General features: G+C 34.7%; 1 protein-coding gene across 1 annotated transcript in view; it reads right to left on the reverse strand.

The window, feature by feature from the left end:
- The window catches only part of GPATCH2 (G-patch domain containing 2), a 120694-nt gene that overhangs the window by 28179 nt on the left and 64579 nt on the right, over positions 1-27936 (reverse strand). The window contains exons 6-8 of the mRNA XM_050315168.1: positions 9378-9442; positions 7016-7055; positions 3814-3884 (exon numbers count right to left, since the gene is read on the reverse strand). Coding sequence (XP_050171125.1) covers positions 3814-3884; positions 7016-7055; positions 9378-9442 — 176 coding nt within the window. The remainder of the gene's footprint in view (positions 1-3813; positions 3885-7015; positions 7056-9377; positions 9443-27936) is intronic.

Below are 27936 nucleotides of genomic sequence, written 5' to 3' on the forward strand. Positions count from 1 at the left end.
AGGTCAGCAAAATACTCTTCAATGCTGTCCCCATTGCCGATCAAAGGAATCTCTTAGCCACAGGAAATCTCCTTTAGGTACAACTCCTTTGTAAAATTTTACAAAAGTGACTTAAGAAAACATATTTTACCTCATGACGGGAGCTTGAAAATGGGCACATGATCAGCCAAGGCAGTTCAGCTGCCAAGCAGCAACTTGTTAACTCGCCATAACTCAATCATGTTCAATTGTTTGCCCACTGCCTCGGGCTACAGACAGACATTTGGTCTGCTAACAACTGCGCCAGATGAAGACATTACTATCCCAAGCTATTTGTTATCACACATCTGCTGGAGATTATCATCTCCACAGCTCTGCTGGAGGAAGAAATCATGTGAGCACACCCTAATATGGTTTGTACAAAACCAGCCAATTTAATTTAAATAGGTGAGTTGAGCTAACCAGGCTGACTTTGCCTGAAGCATATTAAAAAATTCAGACAAAAATCCTTCTTTACTGGCAAAAGAGTAGAGGATGAAAACAAGCTGCTGGAATAATTATCTATCACCTTTAATCAGACTGGGGAGGAGACTGTTCCCATCCTAATGCAGAGAGATAATATAAACAGAGAACTTTTTCAAGGCTCTAGAGGAGGAATAAATGCAGCTTCTAAAGACTGTATTTTAGTACCATTAATAATTTAAATTATGAATGGGAAAACTGCATATTTGTAGATTAAATCTTATCTGTAAAGGTAATATAAATAGATAGGTATATTTAAATGTCTTGAATACAGAAGATCACAGGTTGAACTGTATGACTGTAATGTAACCTATCCAGGTTCTATATGTTGTGGCTCAGGACTGTCCCCCTCCTTAACATCTGGTCCATCAGTAGCCATATCAACAGTTCTCTACAATCTGATTATCTTGCCATAGTAAAAGTTCATGTTAGTTATATAGGATTAGATCATTATTATTAATTTTGACAGAAGAAACTGAATACCAGCAACCTAGTACATAGGTCATCCCAGACAGTATTATTCCACCACAAAGAGACAGCTGCAGACCACTGCCATGCTTAGAGCTCCACACCTTTCTGATGTATTTACAGAGTAAATTATTCCACAAGTCACTGATCTAATGTAACATGGGTATTTACATATTTTCTACATGCTGAAACAAGAACCGTGTTCAGTCATCCAAAAGGGGTAAGAAAAGTCAAGTCAAGCACAGAAAAATGTGTGTGTGTACACATCTCACACACATATGAAAAGCAGAAAAAAGGTCTTCCAGAATGGCAAACAAACAAGAAATACGGTTATGTGAAAACTATACAAAGACCCACAGAAATTCAGTCTTGCAATAGAAACAGATTAGACTGTATGCTGGACAAGTACAATAATTTTATAGAATGTCCAAGGCTCATCCACTGCTGCTGTTCTCTCACCACATTTAACAACAAAGAGTAAGACAACGTAAGTCACAGCCACTACTGTCTAAGAGGGTTACTCAACTGAATTACCTTGAAGTGTCCGCTCTAACAGTTTAACACACACAAGAACTACTTTAGAATCCATTTAGGAAAACTTCAGACTCTGGTGTGTGAGTAAACACCTCGATTCAACAGAAGATTTAACTGCATGTAGTACACTGAAGCTATCAAAGATTTACAAAGATCAACCTTGTGATATTTGATTAGTATCATTGTACTTCAGTGGTCTTTCAAAGTTTTTGGACAGACGTAAAAAATCTAAATTACAGATTTCCACTTTAAGCTTTTACATGCAGTATTGAAGATACACATTTCCAACTGAGGTGATGTTCACCATTTTATTAACTCTGTGAACAATATTTGTTATTAAACCAGTAATTTCTATAGGTACCTTGTTACGTAGAAACATTCTCCTTCTCTATATTGGCTGGTGAAACTAAGATTAACACTTTTAATGTAACTGATAATTTAAAACTAGGTCATAACAGAATCAGTCTTCAATATAAATGACTGATAAATCTGACATACGTCACTAGGCAACAGGGATTTCATTAGTAAGGAACAGAATACCAGAGGAATTTTAGGTCTACTAAAAACATGATTTTCATAGTAGTTTGAAAATTTTTCTTCAAGTCACTTCAAGTTTCTATGGTAGACAGAGAGAATGGATTTTCTGAATAAGCAATAATAATTATTTTGAAAAAACCTGACTCACCTGGAGGAAAAACGCCTTTGAAAACAGAGATGATGTTACCAGGAGATGTGAGTAGGAGACACTGCTGGGTTTAAGGGTAGTAAAGTATGTATCTGTACTGTGGCTTTATCTATGTTGTAATAATGGTTTATGTAAGCCTTACTTTAATATTACAGATATCTTTCAGAAAATGCAAATCTTCAGCCCTGAATTTACCACCTATTATTTCTATACAACCCTGCCAGATGTTTATTGGGAGAGAAGTCTATTAAGGTATTGTTGACTAGACATGAAGAGAGGTTGAAGATCACTTCAGGTATTTAATGCCATTTTAAAAACCTTCATCTCCTTGTGCAGGTAGCAATCATCTCCCAAGAGCTTCACTGGTCAGGATAACAAACACCTAAGTTATGATTCTGAATTTCTCAAACTGTTTTGCATTGCTGCAGCATAAAAAAAATCCTAAAATGACTTTGAATTTTATCTGTTTCTTAGTTCTCTTTATACTCTCATGCAAGCAGTCTGACAGTAAGAGTGCATTTATGGTGAAAATTCATATCTAAGTTCAACTAATTCTAAAATTATGAACCAAAATATCATTTAACAAGTGCACTTGCCAGAAAACTTATGCAGACATTTTAAAAATTTTGTTTAATATAAAAGGTTTGATAGACAAAGATAACCACGATTTCTAAAGACGAATTACCAACACAGCATAATCAGTGTTTTAGAGCATGTAACCAGAACTTGTATACAATGAAACAGATTCATATTTAATATGCACATTTTTGAAAGAAGTATCAGTCTCCCTTTCCAGGTATTCAGCAAGGGAAGTATTTAGCAATATTAAAAACTTAGGGTGACCACATATATACTAAAAGTCAACTGCCTGAAAGAAAACTGTCTCAAGCGGTACCACAGAATTACACAATGATATAAATTCATTATAACTTTCTCAAAAAAGTAACTTGATAACACATTGTCATCTTTACAGAACAACATAAAAATAGCGTAAGGTGCTATGCATAGAAAGGGAAGCATTTCTGTAGTTTCTCATTTGAAAAAACGATAGAATTAAAATAATTATTTGCTAGAATAGATTTAGCAGGTAGCCTGTACATAAAAAAACCTCTCTAGGAACAGACTCCTAGATAAGTGTCTGTAAGTTCAGTATTAATATTTTGTCTTTTGAAAGGGAGGAAAGAAGCTGGAGGATAGAATTAGATTGGCTTTCATTAAGTCTTCACAATGAAATGTTTATAGTCAAAATATAAGAACAATTTAAGTATTAGAGTATTTATTTTCTTGATTTTACATATGCATAATAGTAATTTTATACATTTCCAGCACTTAGCTTACATGCTAGAAGCACAAACCATACTCTGGTATCCATTTAATTCTGATGTTCTAAAGAGATTAAGTTTAGTAAGTGTAGTTGGATATACTCACCAAAAAAGTCTAATACTCATGCGTAAGGCAAAGATTATGCCATGAGAAAGAAATTCTTGGAAGTAAAGCACAAAAAACCCCAGAAGACCTAGGACAATACCCCAACAGATCAGTGTCACTTCTTAGATAAAGATTGGAGAGTTGAGAAATCAACAAATTCCTGAACTGTATTAATGACAGCTGCCACATTAACTTACCTGCTAGCTGTTTTTACAGAGCTGTTCTTCTTGTGTCCTCTCTCCGATCGGTTGTCTCGCAAGAGTTGAAGCTATCAAAAAAACACAAACGTGTTCAGAACAATCTCAAAAGCAATGCCTTTATTTGCTTTGTAGAACAGTTATCTTGACAATGCAACTCTTTCCTCTCTTGAGTATAATCTTTCAATAGCTTTCAGCCACGACTTTGAAATTAATAGAATTTTACAATAATAGCTAGTATGTAAATACATACCTACCAATTTAAAATGCCTAAATAATTGAAAAAGTAAAATTAAAGCACTTTTGAAGCATATTAGAAGGCCATGCAATTCAAAATTTCATAATTAATTTATCTGTAAAATGTTACAATTTTCACAATTTCAATTTGAATTTTCAAAGCTGTATAACTAAAAGTCTTGGAGAACACTTAATTTACAAAAAAACTATTCAGGCTGGCACTTGTATCTAAGCAGTTATGAAACAGTTATAAACTCTTCTACTAAGCCCCAGGAGCTGTAGTAATTTGAAAGTTGCACAGTTAACAAAAAGACAGTATTAAAGCTTCTCGTAATAGAGAGGAAGCAGGAATAATGAAGGATTTGTTTAACTGAAATGGTGACTCAGCTTCTGAAACAAACTTTATTTATTTTATTGCGATTTATTTTATTCATTTTTAGGACGACTTTTTCAGTCAGACTCTCTCCAGCACCCAAAAAGTTTATTTCCAGCATTACGTTTGTCAGATGAGTCAAGTGGCAATAACAGTAAAAAACAACTGTCAAAATGTTACACTAAAGAAATTAAAACTGGACAGTATAAAAACCCCACAAATGTTTCTTGAAACTTATTATATACTGAGGAAAGAATAGAATGAAAGACTGTTTACAAAAAAAGTAGGGACAAATGGACCTAATATTCACAGCAAATACACTTAAAAATCCTATGGAAATTAGGAAATGATCAATTCTATGACTTGGCCAACCACACCTTAATGTTGTACATGAGAAATGCCACCATTCTATAAAACTGATCAATCAATTTTTCCCCAACTCTTTAAAGCTTCCCTCTTGTACATGGAATGAATGCTCTTCATTTCAACTATATAGTTCTCAAATGCAGTGTGCTTTTAAAAAGGCAGGGGTATCTGAAAGGATACATAAGGTATATATTCTGATACATTTTTGCAAATTAATTTTTTTATTTTCTTCACATCGAAGAATTAGAGCGCTTACAGTTCCCACTCAAATGTAGCCACAATTTTTACCAGTGTAACAGTCAGACAATGTTCATCTATTTCATGGTCAAGCCAAGGAGAATAGTTTTATTGTTACCAACATTCTCTGTTGATAAATAAATTGTAGTTATAGCGTATACAAATGAAGATCACCTGCCAAACTTTAAATGTGGTTACTTGATTACTCCTGTTCTAACATAATAATTTCAGCTCCAGAAATTAATTAAAATAGAAAGTAGTAAACACATGCAAAGAACAGTTATACACTATGGATCTTCAGAATCTAGTGAGAATTTTTGTGCTTGTCAAAACTGTCATAATTACATTGCACTGTCATTCCCATTTCTTTTATTCTCCTGCCTTAAAAAAAAGAAAAGCATAATTATACATCTATAATTGATGATATTAGCTTTACTTCACAATTCCTTAGTAATCTGTAAGTTGCAAATTCAGTTGACTTCAGGTAAGCTCTGGGAGCACAGCTCTTAGGAAAGATGAAAAAAACGAGTAAAATATAAAATAAATTCAAACCTACTATTATCTGAGAAAAATGGATTACTTTGTGATTATATACCAGCCAAGCAGACGTTTCTCACCCTCTGTGCTGAATGGATAGTGCCGGTATGTATGGTGTACATTAATGTATTTCTCATCGTGGGAATGTCCATATTTTTCAGCTTAGAATCTTTTAAAGAAGTAAACAGTACAACTTCAGTTAACTAATCTGTTGATACAACCAGTATTTTAGAAATCCAACTAAAAAAATTACTCAAGCTCACAGTAACCTCGTTCTTTTTTATATATTTCTTTCACTAGAAAATGTATCTCAAAATAATGAGAGTTACATGTGAATTATGTAAAGCTGTCTGTTTACATGTTAAGTGTCAGTCAGCTGACATACTGTAACATGCTAGAAGTTCACAATCTACAGCTAAAACTACTGTGTTTTATCTACTCTGGCAGTTTTGAGTAAGTAATATGGCTTGCTCTGGAGTTCAGAAGAAGAGGAAGGAACAGGAAAGATTTAAACTACAACTTACTGGAACTGCAAGAGTTCATGATAGATAATTCTAAGATGAACCTTCCAAAGACTGTTTAGATTTTATTTCCTTTTGAAGTTTCAAATCTATTCACATTTGTAAATATCTATTTTTTCCAAGTTAAAAAAAAATGGAACTTTTGTCTTAAATTTCAATGCATTAATGATATATTCAACTACTTTTACTGAATGGTTGAAGTTAACTATACATTTATGAAATGAAACCAGATTTATTTTTATACTTTATAGTCCTGGACAGTATGTTCTGTTAGACCTTACTGCCATCCATAAAGACAGGTATTCCTCCCTGTCTGAAAATAAGCTAAAGAAGTAAGAGCCATGTTGCTAATCAAATATTAAACATAACTTCACATTCCCTCAACCACATCTCTAGTCTTGGATCTCCTAGGGCCTACATTGTAGGGGCTCAGTAGATGAATTAGTAAGTTCTTTTCACCAATATCTGCACCATGATGGAGATTTAACAGTTCCTTTTTTACTGCTGTGGTCATTGTAACCAATGAAATGCAGAAAAACGGAACTGAAGATCTTCCTGTCGAAGCCTGTCTGTTCTTGTCGCAGTATTTCTTGATTTTGGGAGTGAAATGTTTTGCTTTCCAGCATTTTGAGAAATGAGATATTTGGAGATACTATGACTTGACAAAATAATTAAAACAAAGTTTCAAAATTTTCATTTAAACTTTAAAACCTCAAGGATACTTCAGTGAAATTAAGTGACTAATTAAAGATTTTTAATTAAGAGAATTTTGGAAATGCACTGCTGTTAATGTTTGTTTACAAGAAAATATGAAATTATACCTGCTTTGTTTGTAATTTCTTAAAATATTAGCCCACTACCTCTGGAGTAGAGGTAGTTAAAGTTCTTTATACATCTCAAGTAAACTGTTCTTGATCAAAGCAGTTCTTACCTGGCTATGTTCCTTCCTAGCCCCAGGGCTAAACCAGTGACTGTGGGAGAAAAAGAAAAGACAGGTTTAACAATATAACTAACAAAGCACATGCTGTCATATGACCAGTCCGTGCGTGCTTTTGGGTATTTTATTGCCTGCCAGGAAAATACAGCCTTTGGCTATGCTTTATTTTAATGGGATATTTTTATTGAACTCTCTAAGTCTGTAACAGTTCTGAAAGAATGCATCACAGATTTCACTTCTGAGTAGTTACTGGCTTTATAGGTAATTGTATTTTGTCAAACAAGCTAAAATAATACATAAATGATGGTATTTTAATACTACTACGCACGTGCTCTAAATAAAAGTAATTTATTATTTAGTACTGAAGTGGTACTTATTAATGATTATAGCTGAAAAGACTTCAACGTACTTTGGACTACCTGACAGTTGTTAATGTATTATTTCACAAACTGAGGCCTGAGTTCGAATCTAAAGTGAAATTCCAAGTTTGTAAATTCAGTGGCTTCATATCTCCATACAACTGCAGAATTTTGACTATTAGCAGCCTTATTTCAGAGACATAAAAGTTTGGACCAAGATGCTGACATGCAGGGATGAGAACGTGCCCATTCCCTCAACAAGCACAGTAATGCTGGTTCACATACACGCTGTGATCACATAGAACCAAATCAGCATCTGAATGGAGCTGTAACAAGAATTATACTAACCTACACACTTGGAAAACGAAAACGAGAATGGAAAAAACCCCAGGGGGATCTCAAGGTACATATAGTATCTACATATTATTCATGTAAGCAAGCAATAGGTTTTGGTTAAAGCATAAAATAATTCCATCCATTACAACACTGCACAAAAAAGAACATCCTACTATCTGCTATTATACTTTTAAGTTCCTCTAGAAGTGCAACCAAAGATTATAAGCTTAACCTAGTCATGCTTTTCTTGAAGTAGTGACATCCAATACAGTTTAGTCCTATTCCCCCCTCCCAGCAGCCACATAATGACATTTAAACTTTTAATTAATATACTGAGAAGATGCAGATTCTATGGAACTGTCTTGTCTAAATCACTTTTATTTTTAAGTCACAAATCTGAAAGTTTTGTGGCTTTTTGTCACTCAGTTTTTGTGAAGTTTGCTGATGAGTAGTCAACCTTCTAATTCTTGTATAAAACACCAGCTGTCACTAAAACCTCTATATCTGCTTAGTCCTTTTCTACTTTTAAGGTGATTATGGAAAAGGAGTTGGAAATGAAAAAGGACTGGCAGCAATAAAGTTAAAAGTATACCTTGAGATAAGGTAGATATCTATATGTTTTGGACATGAAACATTCATCAACTGCAGTGAATAGTTCAAAATCTGGCAAAACCAGGAGATTTCAAATACACACAACTTTGATGTTGGCAGGGGAATGAAAAGTACAAAACATCACATTTGCAAGTGACTCAACACACAAGGTCACAAACATCCAGGAGCTGATGAAGATAAGAAATGTTATGGGTTAGATCTAAATTCCACACAGATGAGTGTCTTGTCTCTGATCAGTGCCAACAGCAAACACTCAAGGAGGAGGGGTAAACCGGGGTATCCTCCTCCACATAAACTCTTGTGGATTGTGGGGAATCAGTTGATTACAGACTAAATGATTAGTAAAACATATCTCTATTGAAAAAGCACATCAAATTAACTTGAATGCATCTCATATTTAGATATGAGAAATTTTTCATAAAGAAGAAGACCCCTTGTAATGGGAAAGTAATATTCACATCACACCGATTTTTACAATTTTGTCCATTCACTTAATCACAGTATCATTTGTTTGCTTGACTGTTTTATTACAATAAACAAAAGTAAACCCCATAAAATACCAGTTGAATTACTCAAGGGTAGAAATAACTTACGAAATCATAACATCCTGAATTCACACACACATTATCAAGTTATGGGGTGAAACAGAAGTGGATTAGTATCATAAAACAGTTGGTACTAAGGATCTGATGTTTGTAGTATCCTTTCTTTGTCAAGTTTTGTTTTAAACTGTGGATGCTATGTCTAGTAGCAGTTAGAACACACAAATGCATCCCCAAATATACTATTTCCTCATCATGTATGTCTATATTTTGAAATTATGATTTGAAAAATAAAGGAAAAATTAATGTTCTTATTCTCATATTTGAAAGAGATAACCAATAAATAATGCTGTTAAATGTTGGCACCTGGAGAGAATAAGAGCATACAGTAATTACACACTAGAATAACTAAACAAACTGAATTACATTACATATTTACTTGTGTTTAAACAACTAATTCGGTATCTTTCTGTGGAAACTATTTTAACTCCCATCACTGATACTCACTCATGGTGAAGGGAATCCTGGGTCAAGTGAACCGTTTTCCTGCTACTGCCTGGTCCTGGAGTTATCTAATGGAAAAAACGTAGGAAGAAAGAGGTCTTTGAATAACGGGGCAGCATATACACAGAATGATTGTTTATTAGGAATAGATCACAAATATTAAATCACAAATGTTAAATACAAAATAGAGACAGCATACTAGACACAGTAAATGCAATTAGCAATATCTGCAATTTTTAACTAAACTCTGAGGGCAGAAAGTGTTTTAGAAGATTTGCCAAAATCCTTTATGTGCAATTCTGATTGGATGTCAGACATAAAAGACATTTACAGATGTCAAGGCCCTAAGTCCCTTTTTTTCAAAAGTTCATGAATACTTTATCTCCTAAAAATGAAAGTTAGAAGTTTTGAAAATCGTAGTCAATATACTGTCCTTATTTATGGCTAATACAGAAATAAATCTAATAAAAAAATTAAAGTTGATGTGGGATAGAAAGCAAAGGTGAAATAATTTTTACCACACTTTACTGTAGTCAGATGTTCTGCCAGGTTTGAAAGGAGACCACAAAAATATAATACATTTCTATGGCTCAGGTTTGCCAATAGCACATAAGGAGGAAATTCACAGATAAAAGCCAGCCTACTCGTTATCAGAAGAACAATGAGCTCAACTTTTAAAGAAAAATATCCCTATTAATCTGGTGTTGTAATGGAGAAAAGTCAGGACAGTTGAAGCTCTGGAAAACTTTTGAAGAATGTTCACTGGATAATCTGAAAGCTCCACGTGATTAAAGTGTTTGAGCAAAATGTGCTTCTTTGACCTGAAGAGTGATGTCACTTGGTTCTGAACTGAGAAAAAATGAAGTGCTGTCACTTTTCTGGCTGATGGAGATTAAAAAGAATTGGTAATATCTTAAATCTGAAAAATCTATGCAAACATACAAATCTCTAGTAGAGGAAATCACGGCAGCTACATGGGAGAACAGCACCTACTGCTTTACCCTCTTTTTACTGTTTTACTAGACTGATTGAGGCCTTACACAGCCATGTGATAATAATAAGACACCAACCAAATATTACTTTTTAAATGTCACAGTTCATCTAATAATAAATGTGAGAAATGGCCATTCACAAAGACAGGCCTGCAAATATGAGGAAGTATTTTAATATGAAATCTCTAAATTTTAAGATTAACAACTCAACTGTTACCTTAACACTATAGGTAAACATGCAGCTCAGCTCTTGAGAGTTATATCCTGCATTAATCTCAAAATGAGGTTTTCATGCTATTCCAGTGGGTATCCCTGGAATACAGTAATCCATTTTCTACACTGTGGCTATAAGAAAAGCCGACTGTGCCTATGTCATGCTTTGTTAGAGGTTCATGATCACATTATCTCATGGTGGACCTGACACTTTTATTCAGTTTACAGTATGTTCTGTGTACAGGCAACTTATTTCCTTTGCCAGGGCTGCTGACAACCTTTTCCACACTATATTAATCTTGTTTACAGACTTTATCTTGGTACAAATATCAGAAAACTGAACTTTTTATCTCAGGGAGAAAATAAACAACATGTTGACAGAAGCAAAAGCTATTTTCTGGACTAAAATTGGTTGTTTACCTTCAGCCATACTTATGGAAACAAGTTTAAGTTTCCAGCTTACTCAAAATACATAATCTGAAATTTAATAAGCATGGAAATTTCAAGAAAATTCACTTGATAAATTGCCAGTTTTAAAATAATATAGAAACCACAGAAATGTGTTTTTCCAGTAATTTATATGAGAATATGAACTTGCTTGGAATACAGTTACAACTGATCACAAAGTGCACTGCTCAGGTTTCTCCTGCACACCCCAGATAGCTTCAGTTACCAAGCAGGCACAGAATATTTATAAAACTAAACTCATAATGCATACATATACAGGCCTTTGCATAAAACTGACTGCTGATTATTGTAAGATTCCCAATATGTTAATGCAAATTAATTCCTATTTGCAAAACTTACCTAGGGTGTAAAAAGCTAAATCAAAACCCACTGAGCCCACCTACATCTACTAACTCACTATTACTAAAATCTCCAAAGATCTAAGGGCCAATTGCTCCAGAAAATGACAGCAAGTTGCAGGACACTAAAATCAAAACCAATGTCCTTTCAACTGTTGAGATTCTTTATCTATGCAAAACCCCTGTTATCTATCTGTTCATTTCTTGGGCAATGAAATCCACAGTGCACAAGAAGAAATTAGGGGGTAAAGCAAGTACTGTAATTCCCTTGGGTACTCACAAACAGCACTGACAGTCTGCAAAGCTAAGATTTTTTTTTTCCAGTTGAATGTATGCTAGTGTGCACATATGTGTACAAGGGAACCAGAGTTGCTGTGAGGTGAGTGTTAAGAAGACTGACAGACCAGGCCTGTTTTAAACTTTAAACTCAATTCATTAACATGACTTCTTGGCTATGGTCACTTCTTACACAGTAGTAAACATCCTCCTTTGATGCACAAGAGTATTAGTTTTTAACACCTGCATGCTAAATCAGCCATGAGTACACAATATCCTAGAACTGATACTGCAGAGTCAGCACTGGCAGGGACAGTTCTTGATGCTTTTTAGCCACGGGGGTCAAGGTGACCAGGACTGAGCCATCTGAGAAAAGATGCTGGAATGAAAGTGGGTTTTTCCTTCTCATCATATTCTCCTAGCCTATGTCTGATGTCCATACGTTAATTTATGTCTTTACTGTTCCCTCCAAAAACAATGGGGCAGTGGGTGCCTTCTCCTTTTTTTGTAACATATACCCAAGTCACGGGGAAGTTAAAGGTAAACTGAAAAAGCACATTTTGATAATTTCCAACTAATGCTATAGGCTCCTTGTGCCACATATTTCATAGGAAAAAAATACAGCAGATTTTTGTAATAATAAGTAGAATAAGTTTTTTTAAAAAATCTTTTGATGGATTAAGTTATCGGAAAAAAGGCATTGCACAGTTAAAAGTGTGCACACACAACATGAACAGAATTCTCACTTCAAAAGTTCCTTCCTATGAGACATTAAAATCCCCACAAAATACCCAATAATAGCTTTCTTAGTAGATTTAACACTGTTTCGAGAACTTGCAGTACCCCATAACCAAACAGAATCACACCCATACTGAAACTTAGATAACCATAACTAATATAAAACCTGAAAGTATTTCTATCTATTTTTCCTGATTAAGACTAGCAGCTTTTAAAAAACTTACTAAACATAGCAAATCACTAGGAATGATGTTCTAGGAGATGAGGAGCAATACTGATCTCCAAAAAGTACAAAAGTAATACCATGGGTCTTCACACAGACCAGCTGTGTTGTCTCTCTACTGTGGCTTAGTGGCATAAAGCAGTAAAGTAAGTAAGACTGTAAATGGAAACTAGGGAAAGCTTTGAGCTTCTTTGCTCATCATCTTCCTCCTAGGTAAAGTCTCTCCAGGAACACACTGGACAGGCAATACTGCATTTTAGAGTTAATTTAACTATTTAATGTGAATAAAGTTTAGTGTTAAGCTTAGCTTAGCTGTCACAGGGTGTCACATTCACTGTATGCAAGCCCAGTACAATTTCAGCAAAATGTTGCTGGGCACAAAGTAAAGGTACACAAATGACCTAACTGCTTTTCTAAATGAAAGAACAGGTTCCCTTTTCCACTCTATAAATTAACTGCTATGATCAACTACAGACTGACATAACTAAAAATCAGCCTTTTAAATTCCAGAAGAAGAAAAGTAATTTTTATCTGCATTCACATATTTATAGCATCTTTCCCTAAAAACACTCTATTCACAAAATCTGAAAAGTTCTGTAGTACATCCATTTCTCAGGCAGGATTTTCTACAAAAGAAGTCATTTTCCAAAATGAAAAGCAACTAAAATCAAATCTTGGAGAAAGGACTTTGCAGTGGAAATTGCAGCCTGACAATGTGACTTCCATAATTTACAGATCTGTAATTGTCAATTTATAGGAAATTAAATCAAACTATGTCAAGGGAAGAAATAGAAAAAAACCTATTCTCTATATTTTATTGCACTGATTAAGCACAATTTCTTATTATTTTCATCATCAATTTATTATTACACATTTTATAACCCTTCTCTTCCACTCGAAGCACTGGAAAGCACATACACTAAGCAAAGTTCTGGATTTAAAATACATCTTAAAAAAAATATAGATACACATTTGACTTGGAGCAATATAGAAAACTATGAAAATAAAAATGGCTTTCACAGTATACATTACTGAAACACTGCCATAACCCTAGCTTGACATTACCATTACATTTTCATTCCCTCTGAAAGCACGCTCTTGCTGAAGGGCCCAAACTGACCGTTCCAGAGAAGCATCTTTTTAATGTACAGATTACCTTTAAGTGATGCTCAGTCAAACTCTACAAAGTCTTCATGAAGACATGGTTCACTGGCAGAATAGTTCTATGCCAGTTTCTTGCTACTTTAGTTACGTTTCTTCAAAATTAATCTCTTAGTAACAGTGTTGCAAAAAATCAATGGATCATTGCCATTCTGCTTGCAAAACAAATGATGCAAGCGATACAGAAAGAGAAAAACTTTGAGAAAAATAGGTCAAAAGACATGGACCTTAATCCTAAAGCAAATACACATCTACCTTTATATGTTTTGTTGTTTTTTCTTAATATAGTAAAAACAAAAGAGAGAAAATAAGAATCAGTAAGTTTCTTGGCATGAAAGAATACGTCCTAGGCCCCAATCTCTCTGGGGATCTCACACACTGCTAAGAGTTTTCTCTACATTTCTTTTCACACAACTGATCAAACTACCTCTACCTCTTTATATACAGTTTTCAATTGCATGATTAACAGATGAAAAGGAAAACCAAGATATCAGAGACTAAAAGAAGAAAAGTTCACTACTGAACATAGCTACGTCAGGGAAAGATCGAAAATTTAAATCCCATGTATAAAAGCAAAGTAAGGAATTTCTTAGTAAACTTAGGCCATTTCACAGTTTTTCTCTGCTATTTTTAAGACAAAACCTGAATTTGAAATTAAATAAATATAAATTTAAAATTAAAAAGGACTTTTTGAAAAGAGACTGGCTTGGGTATAAGGTTTTTTTGTTTGTTTGTTTTAAATGGTAACATCAACAGAAAATATCACACACCATGTTTTGTCCTAAGTTTTCTGTCAAAGGGACAGATTGTAGAACAGGTACCGTAAATTTATGATGCATTATAATGATCTATATTAGTGCATTTCTGCTGCCTTTATGTAAAGAGGAAGAGTTGTTAGAGGAAGTAAGTACTAGTGTATGATGTAACAAAAAAATAATTGGTCTATTGAGAAAGGTTTAGGTAAACTAAAAATTGGAAGTGTCCCATCTGGAAGGAAGTCAGTAAGATTCTTCTGATATTCCTAATATTTAATATGAAATAGTACTATCTGGCAACTATTGCTTCAACAGCAACTCAGAGCATTGTAAAAAAATTGACTGATTTGTAAGTATTAGGAAGAAAATATAAACCAGAAATTTTTATTTTTTATTTTTAAATTAAACTCACTACCTATTAAAAGGCAAACAAGATTTTCTGCACTGCAAAAATACACCAGACAGTACCACTGTTTCAATTTTTTATATTAGGAAAGGGGAAATCTTCAGGGCAGTTGTCTGAAATATATTAGATATGGCAACAGAACAATGGTCAAAAATTGGCTACATCATTTTTCTCTAAATAACTATTATTTAACAAATTTTATTTAAATAATATCAAATTTCCCTTATTTGGGAAATAGAGCTACTAAATAAATGCTGCAATAATATGCTGCATATATATATAAAATCTTTATTAGCTTATTTTAGCTGTCTGTTTAGATACAAAACTTATTCTAGGGTGAAATCTTCACTAAATCCCAGATTTTGATTTCATTAGTGTTGGGACTGTTAAGAATAATCTAAAATTCTGAAGTAATGCCATGTAAATGGTACAATGCTTGTAAAACTATCATCAATAAGTAAGGTTACCCACACAGTAATACAAGCAGGAGGAAGGAGCAGAGCAGTGATTAGGCCACTAGGCTTGACCTGGGAGATGCAGGTTCAATTCTTTGCTCTGCTGAAGGCTTCCTGTTTTGACCTTTGGTAACTTGCTTTCTGCAGCTCAGTTCCATTTGGGAAAAGCATATAAACAGGACCCTCCTTTCCCCCCCCTCCCCAAAGCAATCTGTAAAAGTATTTCTTTAGTTCGTTAAATTAATGTAATACAGTGACAGCAAAGATTGTACCAGCAACAAAGCATTTGCTTTAAGTCTGCTTGAAGTACTGAAGGTGATTTTTATTCCTACTGCCATGGGACTTATTACGGGAAACAGAAAAACATCAATATTAAATGCATTTCCATACAGAAGCAGAATTACTCATAACAGAACTCTTTGCAGGTACGAGTCGCCCAACGACAGCTCACGGCAGCACGAGCTTGCTCGGAGTGGACTGAAAACCCAAGCACACAACAAAACCCCCAGTTCCAAATCGCCGCCCAGCTTCAGTCGCAAGCTGTGAGTGGCCTCTACTGGCTGACCAAAAGCTACAGGAGTCACTAAGCTTTTGCTGTGAGTTACAACCAGGGTTTTTAAGTGTGGGAAGAAGTGAAACAGAAAGAATATGCTAAACGATTCCCTTGTGCTATGGCTAAAAATAAAAGGCAAACACAAGATGAGTGATACAACAGATAGTGGGAAAAATACCTTTAATACCAGTGTTTCTAAGACTTGGCACAAAATACATATGTAAAAGTATACATGCAGAAGTCCATTTTCCAAAATGACAATAGAATTCAGCAGGTTATACTGTACTAGCTCTGAAGATGGAAACAAATCTGAAATTCCAGTAGTGCATAATTTGTTTATGCAAGTTATGTATTTTGTATGAAGAGTGAATTACTTGAATTGTGCTATCAATAGTTTGATTTAGACACACAATTAGGAAGCTTGTTACACCGTCTGAAAAGATATGAAACCAGAGAATACATAACTATTCTTTTCATAAATGTGCAACAAATTTGGCCTTTTACTTATTTACAAAATTAAAATCAGTAAAATACAGAGTAATAAAAAACCAATGAAAAAAAGGAAATATGAAAGTGCATCTATTGCCACAAAGATGATCTACAATGTCTTCCAAGTACCTAAAAATAACATTTCATTAAGAAAAAAAGGAGAATAAACAATAAATATTAAAAAAACCCCACAATCATTCAGACAGGACAGCTTGGAAAAAAGCTGCCTAAAACATGACAAAAATACTTATTATTGTGCAATGTATTAAAATAAAAAAAAATACATTAAAATCAATAGCGTCAGTAGCAAGGAAGTGATATTTTTACTTCAATTTTCTTTTCTATAGGAAAAGAAAATTTCTTTTCTAGGAATATGTAGTTGATTCACCAGTTTCTCACATTTTAATTGCACCTTATCAAGAAGGATTATCGTCAAACATAAGTGACTACTGATGCCAAAAGTCGATTGTCTCCGCAAGCAGCCGTACAGTGCTCACATATAACACTGTACTCTGTGGTATTTCCAGCTCCTTTTCTGAATTCTGCCCCATTTCAGAGTTCTACCTCATTTCAGAATTCAGTCCCATTATCTCCACTGCTCAAAATTGTTCACAGGGTTATCTAGCTGACATAGAAGATACTCTAGACACCACTGGGATATGACATGCTGACCCACAGTAAGCCCTGATTATTAGCTTGAAACATACACCATATAAATGGAGCTTTGAGCCAAATAATTTGTTTTAAAGTCTTTTCATTTTACTTACACATTAAAACTCCTTTTAAACATGCTGACATGAGTTCCATTAATCTATACAGTCATGAACATATTTAGACATGTTAATGTTAGATTCTGACTATTATCAGAAAATATGAAAAATACTGACTAGAATAGTCTGCAAGCAATGTCTGTTTCTTAAAAAAAAAAAAAAAAAGACCAGGGATTTTAGTTTAATAAATTATAATTAAATTAAAAACAAATGACCAGCCACTATAATTAAATAGAATCCCCATTGTCTGCATTGCACTGAAGCCCACAGTCTTTCAGTTCCATCAAAAAAAGGCTCGTAGCAAACAGAAGAACAGTGAGATCTCATTCTTTCTCTCTCAGCAACCCCAGACAGATCTGCTAGGATAACTCTCCTCTGAGCCACTGAATGGTTTCCTGTGTAGCACCCACCATTCTGTGTGGTTTTAAAGTCTTGAGCCAGTTAAGTTTCATTTGCATGAGAACTTCGTTACCTTTTGTTTTTGTTCAAAGGGGCACCCAATGAGCGGTATCAGAGCCTGGACAACAAAAACCACACAGTACCTAAACTATTTTCAGGAGCAGTAGGTGGTAGGAAGACTGGGCACAAGAGAATGGTGATAGCATTGTACCTAAAAATTTTCCAAGTAAAGAAAATAGTTCAGGTATCAGAACATTGTGGTTTAAAAGGTGACACTTTGGTAAAATTTGGAATAAAACACCTTTTGAAATCCATACAGTTTTATCAATAGCAGAACTTATGAAATTTACACAATTCTGCTAAAATAAAAGTATGACCTTTTGCCCTTTAGGTTAAATAAGTAGTACCCACAAAACAATTTTCCTTCATTTCAACTGAAATTTGCACCAGAAGGGTTCACAACAGTGGTGAAACAGTGGGAAAAAGGCTATAGGAGAGTTTCATGCACAATCTTGGCCAGTTTCACTGTTGACAGTATTGTATGTGGATGAAATTATTTTGAACTTGCCTGTACATAAATATTTTACATAGCAAGCTTACATGACTAGTAGATTTTAGAAATCCTTCTGTATTTGCCTCTTTCTCTACCATCTGAGCTTCTGCTATACAACCATAACCATTGTTTCAAATTGTAAATGCCGGTAGAGATGAAAAGGAGAAGCAAGCAGAAGCTCAGAAATCAACTTTTCATTGGGCATTTTTAAAGCCAAGCTAAATTCAGGCTTAAGATATATTTTCTACTTTTCTCCCTAAGCAAAATGATGTAGAAATAAAATGCATTTTGAAACACGTTACAATAAATATAATTTTTCTTAGTGAGACATTCTCAAGCTTTTCCATCATCTTCAAATATAAATAATTCATGACTTCTACTACAGAAGAAATGGAAACAAGTAGGTTCTAATAGAAAGAAAAAATCAAAAGTGGGAATTCCACTCATACATTTTAAAAGAAACTGTCAAGCTTGTTAGGCTTAATAGCAGTGCCACACTGGGATATCACTTGGATAAGGTCGCATTGCATTTTGTAATTTCTAACATAATGTGGATACCAAAGATGTATCCTACTGAATGTTAAGCTCATGAATGGATTGTGCAAAGTCATCAGTAACTTTGATTTGAAGACTAAACTGTATTATTTAATTCTCAAACCCCTACTTATCAGTAAATGTGCTCCAAAGTTCTCTTCGTATGATAACAAGCCCCATATGATGGAAAACATCACAGTATGCTCCTAAGAGAGCCTAGAGTTCCTTAAGGTAATTTAAACTTGTAATGCATTACAATGACACCTATTTCAAAACAATAATTCAAAAAGGAAGGGACACCTGTGTTCCAGGAGCAGAATGCTGCTTCTATCTTGCTATCCTCTCCTCCAGGAGGATGAAATAGCATTGCTGGTTTTGTGCTGTTAAGTAAACTTTTTACAAACAGTGCTTCTGTCAGAAAGTTGTGTTCAGTATGTGGATAAGTTTTGCTCTTAGGAAACTTAAAAACAATGTATAGAAAACAGAGTTTAAGCATCTCCTATACATGTGTCTGTGTGACTGAGGGCAGGAAAACGTGTCTGACTCAGTGGCTTTCTCTACTGCAAGATGCACTGTACTCATTTACAGGCTCTTCTGTTCCTGGAAATTACATGGGGAAAAGAATTCACTCTGCTCTGATGTGAAATTCCTGATAAAACCACATACAAAAACCTTCTGGCTACCAAAAGCATACCCTTTACTTACAAAGCATCACTGTAGAAACAAGGACAAGAGGAGTAACTAATTTCTTGGGTTCTGACTATATAGAGGATTAAGTAAAGAATATTTTTTCTCTCTGCTGCAAGTGTTTAACGTGTTGCAGGGCACAGAGAACAGACACAAAGTCATAAAGCACATTTGCCAGGTCCTGGAGAAGACTGACTTTCCAACCACCTCAGGGTAGACATCATACTTCATATAATTCTGGCCTGTGGCTATCAGCAACTCCTTGCAAAATGCCAAGGGAAACCTAAGCTGCCCTTGGGAAGTTAGAACATTATTTTACCTGTTATTATAGGATAAAAAAGAAAAGAAGCCAGAGAGAGAGTCTTTGACACGGAGAAGATCTTGAATCAATTACCAACATTCTACATTTATATGAGTATGTTATTCTGGAAACACTTAGAGCCAACTTAGACCCTAATAAAGACAAACTGCCCTTAAAACTTACACCTTGTATAACAGTACGACATGGCTCACCAAAACAATGTCCAAGACAGGGAGGAGATGGAAGGAGGAGAATTCTGACATGGAAATACATTGTGTCCAGCTATTTATGAGTGACAGCCTCAGTGCTAAAAGTTTATACATGTCCAGAAGTTTTCACAGACTATTTGTGATACAATCTGACAATCTCCAAGATGCAAACTTCACTTTTACTCAAGGGAAGTATCTTTACTACCAGAATGAAAAATAAGTACTCCTCTATGGGATGCTGGAATACATATTTGATTTTAGTTTGGGATGAAGTCTTGCCTTTCAATTTGGTTGTGGTACAATCTTAGCCCACGTTTTTACAGTGAGTTACTAAGTTTTCATTTCATTTGCAGCCAAAGCATATCTGTGATGTTTGCTTACTAAATGCAGCCTTCAGGATCAGTACCTTTTATTTAGCTACTCAAGCAATATTATGCTGATAGACTATTCCATTTCCTACCAAATACCTAAAAGTTTACACAGTACCAGAATGGAGGTTGAATTGAGGGAACTCAATTAAGGATGGTTTAGTGTGCAGGCAGGTTTAACACTAGAAAACATGGTAGGCTCCAAACTGTTGAAAAGATGCTCAGATTTTTCCCAGAAAAATGAAAATTGCTGGTCAAGACAAAGTTCATCTATTTACTTATTAACTGGACATCAACAGCATAAATACTGCATTTCACAAAGTTAACTGGAAAGTGTTACACTTAAGAAGAGTTACAGAAACTATGAGTTTCAGAAGAATTATAGAAAATAAACAGTTCAATTCATTGGAAAAAAATATAACCAGACACATCCATAACTTTGGCTGAATCTCTTAAGAAACTGCTTTTGATGGCAGCATCCAAGAAATTGTACATATTGGCTGGAAACGCTGTTGTATGTATCATATCCTCGATAGTGTTAAATTGTGAAGGTGGCCAAGAAGAAAAATTTGGGGAAACAGCCATTTGAATCTGGCATTACAACACAAAAATATTTAAGTGGCAAAAAACAAAATAAATATTGAGTTTCTATGAACTACTTTAAAAATAATAAAAACATAGCAATGCATTAATTAGGAAGAATGCTGTTGGCAAGAAATAATGTTCACTGAAAAGGTGCCATGAGTGCCATGAAATATTTGGGAACATTTTCAAGTTCTTCCGGCATATAGCCATGTACTGAGGAAAATATTGAATTGAAAAAAGAAAACTTACAGAAAACTCTGGAAAGTTATCAAAGCAGTTCCTATTAATGAGGAATGATTCATCCTTCTGTTAAATGATAGGTCATCTGCCCATCAAAATATGGTGCTTACTTGAGTGGTAAGCATACCTTCTACTTACAAATGTGCCCATTCCTTGGGGTGGGGGAAGATATGGCATTAGTTATGTGGTTCAAGGCACCTTTTTGGAAAAGTAACAGACACACAAAATAATCCTTAGGGAAAAAAATAAATCTTTCCAACTCTAAAACGAAGAGATGCAGACATATACCCTCTGCCTAGCTCATCATCCATAACATCAACTAAACAAGGTTCAAACCCAATGAATTGTCCTGAACATTGAAAATTTCATATTTATCTAACTTGATACACAAAGACATGTTCTTTTTTTTTTTTTTTTTTTTTAGACACTGTTAAAAATACATGCCACATCTCCTTCCATAGCTAAACAGTTTATCTCTGGTGCTAGGGTAAAAGCAGTGGGTAAATTCCTATTTCCATGAAACACATCCAGAAATCTATTTGACTTCAGTCCACTACAGGAATTCATATTTATTTCCTGCTTATACTTGGAGATCTGTGAGATCACCTCTGGAAGCTTCTGCTCTAATCAAATTCCTACTTATTTCTATCATAAGATATGGGGAGGGTACTGCTGTTTTCATTGATTCAAAGTGAAAGCCTATCAGCTACAGAAGCTTTCATATCAAAATACTCAAGAGAGATTTTTTGGCTAAAATTAATAACAGTATATTTTCCATTTGTACCTTAGCTCAAAGTCTCTTATTTCCTGTAATTTTGTATGATCCACCACCAGAGCACCATTTTACTGTGATGAACAATTCCTCTTTCCTATTGTGGGACTTTTCCAATCCACTGGAACTTTGAAGGGACTTCATTCATCTTTAGACAAGATCATAGTTTACTATGTGCAGAAATATTTCTAGTGAAAGGCAAAATAAGCAAACAACACAATACAGTGCTCTGGAATGATTCAAGAATTAAGTAAAGTAGTTTGTTAAATCTTTGTGCTATTTCTGCCATTTAAAAATATTTAAGAAGAATACTATCTCAAAGATTTAATTTTTTGTCAAATGATAAATGTACAAACAGAGAACAGCAGGGGAAAAAACCCTTGATACATGAAAGAGATGTGACATGCTTCCAGAACATCTTTTGGCAACTGGAACATGTTTTCTTCATTATGCCAATAGGTTTAACATGTTAAAATTTACAAAACTTAGGGTTGGAAGGAAGGGATAGGAGGACCAAGGGAGGCTGTTTTGACTCTGTAGGTATATCTGTATTAACACAGTTTTCCAAGACATATTATGCTTAGAAATTACAGCAGTTTAAATAAGGGAGCTACTTTTAAAATCCAAATATTTCAGTGTCTGTTCTCTTTCCACTTGACATCAGTCAGCCTTCGTGCCAAAAGAATAGACACTAGTCTTCTCTGTAGGAATAATATTTTGTCCCAAAAGCTCTTTAGGATTCTGGTCTACACAGAAGCGTTCACCCTTTTTTGCATCCTCACAAAAGGCTCTCTATGCCTGGGTTACTATTAAAAGATACTTATTTTTTTAAACCAGTTAAAATAACTGTGAGAGGTCTATGACAGAGTTACAAAATTACTACTGATGAAATGAAGTAAAACATTACAAATATGGGACCTCAGTGAAGAAACTGGAGATAGAGGATGAGGGTTAGTTTCCCATTGCCTCTCCAGTTCAACAACAATTCTGGAAAGGAAGTTCCTAAAAATTTAATTTTGCACAGTTCTTCAGGATTCCTCACTAAGTAAATGACTAACAACTTCTGAGTGGAAAAAAAAATTACCCCTAATACAATCAAGCTCTTTCCTTCCAACTTAGGATTACATTTCCTCACATAGCAAAAACATAAACCTGCAGACAATGGTGCATATAACAAGCAGAGTGGTAGACTAAAAAGACCTAGTAAAAACAAACAAAAAAACCCACTAACTCTCCCAAAGCTGAGTTGTTCATTTTAATGGAGCACTTAGGTTTTCAGTAGGTGTCTAAAAAGGGAATAAACACCGGAGATGAGACAATATCCCTCACAATTGTTTTTAAAGTTTGCTGACTTCAGAACCCATAAAACTCTGGGCTGATTAGGACAGGATGTACTTATAACCTTTTGCATGCATTAAAACAGTCCTCATCTATTATTGAATCATCCCTCAAATTCAGCTCATGGAAGTGAAAATCGTAGAGTTCAAAACATGAAGTTTTAAGGATACAATGCAGCAACAGAATAATAGTGTTGGTAATCTTTAAAATACTTGAAAACGGAAAGCCCAAGGAACCCTAAAGGCAGCAATGTCACTTTTACTAAATGTATGATATACATAGCTTAAAAGCTGGATTTTTCCTAACACATAAAAAATACATTTCCACTAAGAGTATTTAAATTCTCAGCCATATGACTCGGATCCATAAATAAAAATGTCTCAATTGAACTTCCAGAAGCAGACTTTGTTAGGTGTCTCAAACAGATCTGTATGTTTTATTTTAGGTGTGGAACAAATATTAACTATTTTCTGAAACCTGTCCTTCCTGCTGGCTCTTTGGAGTGACTTTAGTCAAAGCGTTGCAACCCACATGTCAAGACAAGCCCTTTTTCGTACCAGAAATGGTATTTTATCTCCACTTGCCTCTTCTTTATTTGAATCACTTGGGGATAGAGTTGCGACATCAACACGTTCCCAACATACTAAAGTTTTAAGCAAAGCGTTTTCTGCTGAAATTATTCCGTATAATAATATATATTTTCCCTAACAGGAAATTAAAAAAGATCAAGTAAAACAGTAACAAACGTGCTGGGTACATCATCACAGTAGTGTTTGTGCATTTACCAGCCCTAGAGTAAAAACGCAAGCACGCAAACAACAAATGTCTTGTTTTCCATACAGCCTTATGCATCATGGCAGCCTATTTGTACACCTGCTGTCACTACCCGGCAGACAGATAAGGACTTCTATTCTATCTGAATTTATTTACTCTAAGTTTACATTAAATATAACAAGTTTATTCCAAACCAGAGGGGAAATATCTTTAAGTAGTAAATTATGTGCCTCACATGTTGACACCTCAGAGTAAGCCCACAAAACTGCCAACTCCAACATTTTATAAAGTGTAAGTTGTACTTATTTGACAAAATCCCCACCTTCAGCATTTCACAAGAAAGTGAAGACTACCACAAAGATTCTGTATGGATGCATTACTTCCAGCTCTGTTAGTTTCCATTTCTTTTACTCTTATTTACTTTCCTGAAGGGACTAGTCTTTCAGCTCGTATAAATATGCACATTAAATGAGCTACAATTAATTAATTGATAAAGCTACCATCCTTCTGCTAGTTGAGGAATCAATTCTAAAGTGTACACTCAAATATTTATATTTACAGGACAGTAAACTTCAAATAGACTTGAAAAGGGGAATGTTAAAATCCAGAATACCCCATGTCTTCTTCCACATTGCTAGGTTGCAATATTTGTATTTAGCTGTTCATTATTTCACCAAATTCTCATTGGCTTCCATTTTTGAAGTAATTAAATGTATTTGAACTATAAATATCTTTTGGCTCTTCAGCAAAAACAAACTGCTAGATATTTGAAAAGGGCAGCTGCCACATTGTTCCCTGGGTGCAACACAATGGCAGGTCAAACTTTTGTTCCTCTTGTCCTACAAACAATATTCAAGCCCATGCTCAATAAATAAATTTGGTCTCAGCACTCCCAATCAGGGCTGCACAATCCCCTCAGTAGCAGACCTATGATAAATGGACTTATTTTCCCAAATCAAACACTTGAATTTAAATTCAGATGAGTTAATGCAAAGGTCAACATTGTAATCAGTTCTTTTGATCTTTATAGAATTTCTAGAGTAATACATAATAAATCTGAAACAAGGCAATTTGCAGCTCTGTATGTGTGGCTGGTAATAAAAATCTTAACGATTAGAGCCTTTATGTACTTAGGGAACGTTTTATAGTAATAGCTATAGTGAGAGCCTCAATGCATGGGGAATGATGGCAATAGATAACACTGAAAGACATGATTGCTTGATTCTTTATATAGTTTATACAGTATGTATAGACTATACATTATAAATTAAAGCACAATGTATCTGAAGAGTCTCCCAATGTTTTTCTAACATTCTATTTCAGATTTGCCTCCTCCACAAAATATGGCCTTGATAAAAATTTGTGAATTTAACAACAATCTCATATATAGAGATTTTTATTGTTTCATATACTAGCATGTTACCTCAGATAACTGCAAAGAAAGTAAAAAATTAAAATGTTTGTGTACACACAAGATGTGTACATATCTTGGTCTCTTTTCTTTAAAATGGAAAATTCATTTTTTTGAAAGTATATATTTAGATGTATAGTATGCCACATTTCTTATGAACAAAAAATGATTATTAGACAAAGGTACTTGAGTTGAAAACTGGAACATGAAATCCTAGAAACAGATGAAAATGTCAGCAGTCATAGGAGGAAATACTTAAAAACAAAAGAGTCATTTGTTTTTTAATAGTCCCTTAAAGGTTTCTTGATAATAATCAGATAGCTACCTAAGCACTAAAAGCTGTAAAAACATCTTGCTTTCCAATATTCACAAAACAAGACATTTAAGAACTGGTGTCAGAGAACACCTTCTATAAACATACAATTATGTAGTAAAGCAAAAACAGGTTATAGTTTAGGAATTGAAGAAAGAATAATTTTTCAGGAAAACAAAGACTACGTAGCTGTCGGCGATGACTGTACTGTAAAGACCAAGAATTCATCCATGGGAACTGTGACTGAGATTCTCACTATCAGGACATATCAGTTGTCTACATCTATTCAGTCAAGTTAGGAGATAAATAAAATTGATCATTTGTTTACTTCCTCTACACAGAACTCTCTTATTCTCACAGACACATACACATCTCTCTGGCAAAAATAAAACTCTTCTTTATCCAACTCCAAATTCTCTTAGGTGATCACTACATAAATTAAGTATATCCACCATCAGACAGACCATTACAGATACTGAATACTGCTTGTGGGAAAAAGAATGTCAGGCTTATTGTTTGGTTTTGGTGCAAGACATCATCTCTTTCATAACAAACAGAGCTGCGAGAGTGATCCACTTGACATGCTTGGAAGAATGTCTTAAGTCTCATCAACCGAGATAACGCAACTGTTTTAAGGTGACTACACTTGCTGCATCATAGAGGGGTTATGAAGTACATCTAAGCCTAAAGAATTCTCTAAAGAATCTGACTTGATACTGCATGACAGGTCTATTAAAAGTTATCATTAGTCAAAAATCAATATACCACCTAGTATATATATAACGGATTAAAATCACAGCTGATCATCTTCAAAAATAATTATAGATGGGGAATCTTATTCCAACAGAAATATTCCTAGCAGCACTCCAAAGAGTGTGATTAAGATACTGAACAGCAAAAAGTTAAGAACACAAAACTGGGAAAAAACCCCAATAAGTCAGAGCAACTTGCATGCAGGCAATCTAACTGTGGCAAATACAGCAGATAAATCAAGGTTTCACAGCTCTAAAGCTGTCCTTTTGAAAGAGGCTGCTGGGTTTTGGTGGCTGAATTATTTTGTTGGACTCCCATCTCCCCTCCTGGGAAAATACTGGTTTATCAAAAACTCTGTTCAAGGGGATGGACTGACATTTGTAAAACTATTCCCAGTGAGGACTCCAAGCCTTTCACTTTCTTATAAAAAGCAGCAGAAGCTGCGTGCTACCAAACAACCGATAAACTGAAGCAGACATCATTCCAGAGTGACCCTGTTTGAGCAGGGAGGTTGAACCAGATGACCCACTGTGGTCCCTTCCAACCTGACCCATTCTGTCATTCTGTGATCTTGTGGGAACACACTGACTGAACAGTTGTGGCAGACTCCGTTTCCTCGTATCATAGCTCACGACCCCTGCATTATTGTCTTGGTATGAAGAAAATAGAGGGAAAGTATGACATACAGAGCTTCAAAGACTGTAAGTTACCACAAAGAAACGCATGTAAATGTTAACCTCTGATTATTAATGTAATAAATTCAAGATTGCAAGAAGGTAGATTTAGATTAGCAAAAAACAACTTTTCTAGGATAAGATCATGGACCATGAGGCAAAATGCATAGAGAGACTGCAACAACGGAGATTTTTCAGCTTTATAGAAAGGCACGCAAGAACTGACTTTTCTGTTTTGAAACAGAAGGTAAGCGACGATACAAGAAAGTATGACTGATGTATGATCGTATTGGAGGAATTGTTTTTGCTTTTGGTGTTAAGGTGTCAGTTTGACTATATTCATATTAGGGGTACCTGAAGAAAAAAATACAGCAAGATTATGATAATACATTATATTGTATTAGTACCTTGCACACAGAGCTACAAATGGCACAAATAAAACCATCACCACCAAAAAAACAAAACCCACATATAAATGCCCCAAAAGCAAGGTGTAAATCTTAAACTACACTTTAAACTCAGATACCTTGATGTAACAGATTGTTGCTTACAAAAAAATCAACCTGGAAAGATCTTATGAGGAAAAAAAAGCACCTTAAATTCAGAAGAAAAGTTGGAAAAGGGAAGGCAGTGAAAGTAGAATACTGCAAAGACATTCACCTCAGAAGACCATCTTTGTCACCACTTTCTAAATGTGTATAAACAGGCAAGAATGATTTTGTCAAGGCTAGACAAGAAACTGTAACTGAAAATACAGAAAGATGGGAGCCTGAGCAAAAGATTAAAATTGTGTAGAAAGACAGAAAAAGAAAGG

The sequence above is a fragment of the Myiozetetes cayanensis genome, unplaced genomic scaffold, assembly GCF_022539395.1.
Source record: "Myiozetetes cayanensis isolate MyiCay16 unplaced genomic scaffold, myiCay2020 scf2-11, whole genome shotgun sequence".
In the NCBI taxonomy this organism is placed as follows: domain Eukaryota; kingdom Metazoa; phylum Chordata; class Aves; order Passeriformes; family Tyrannidae; genus Myiozetetes; species Myiozetetes cayanensis.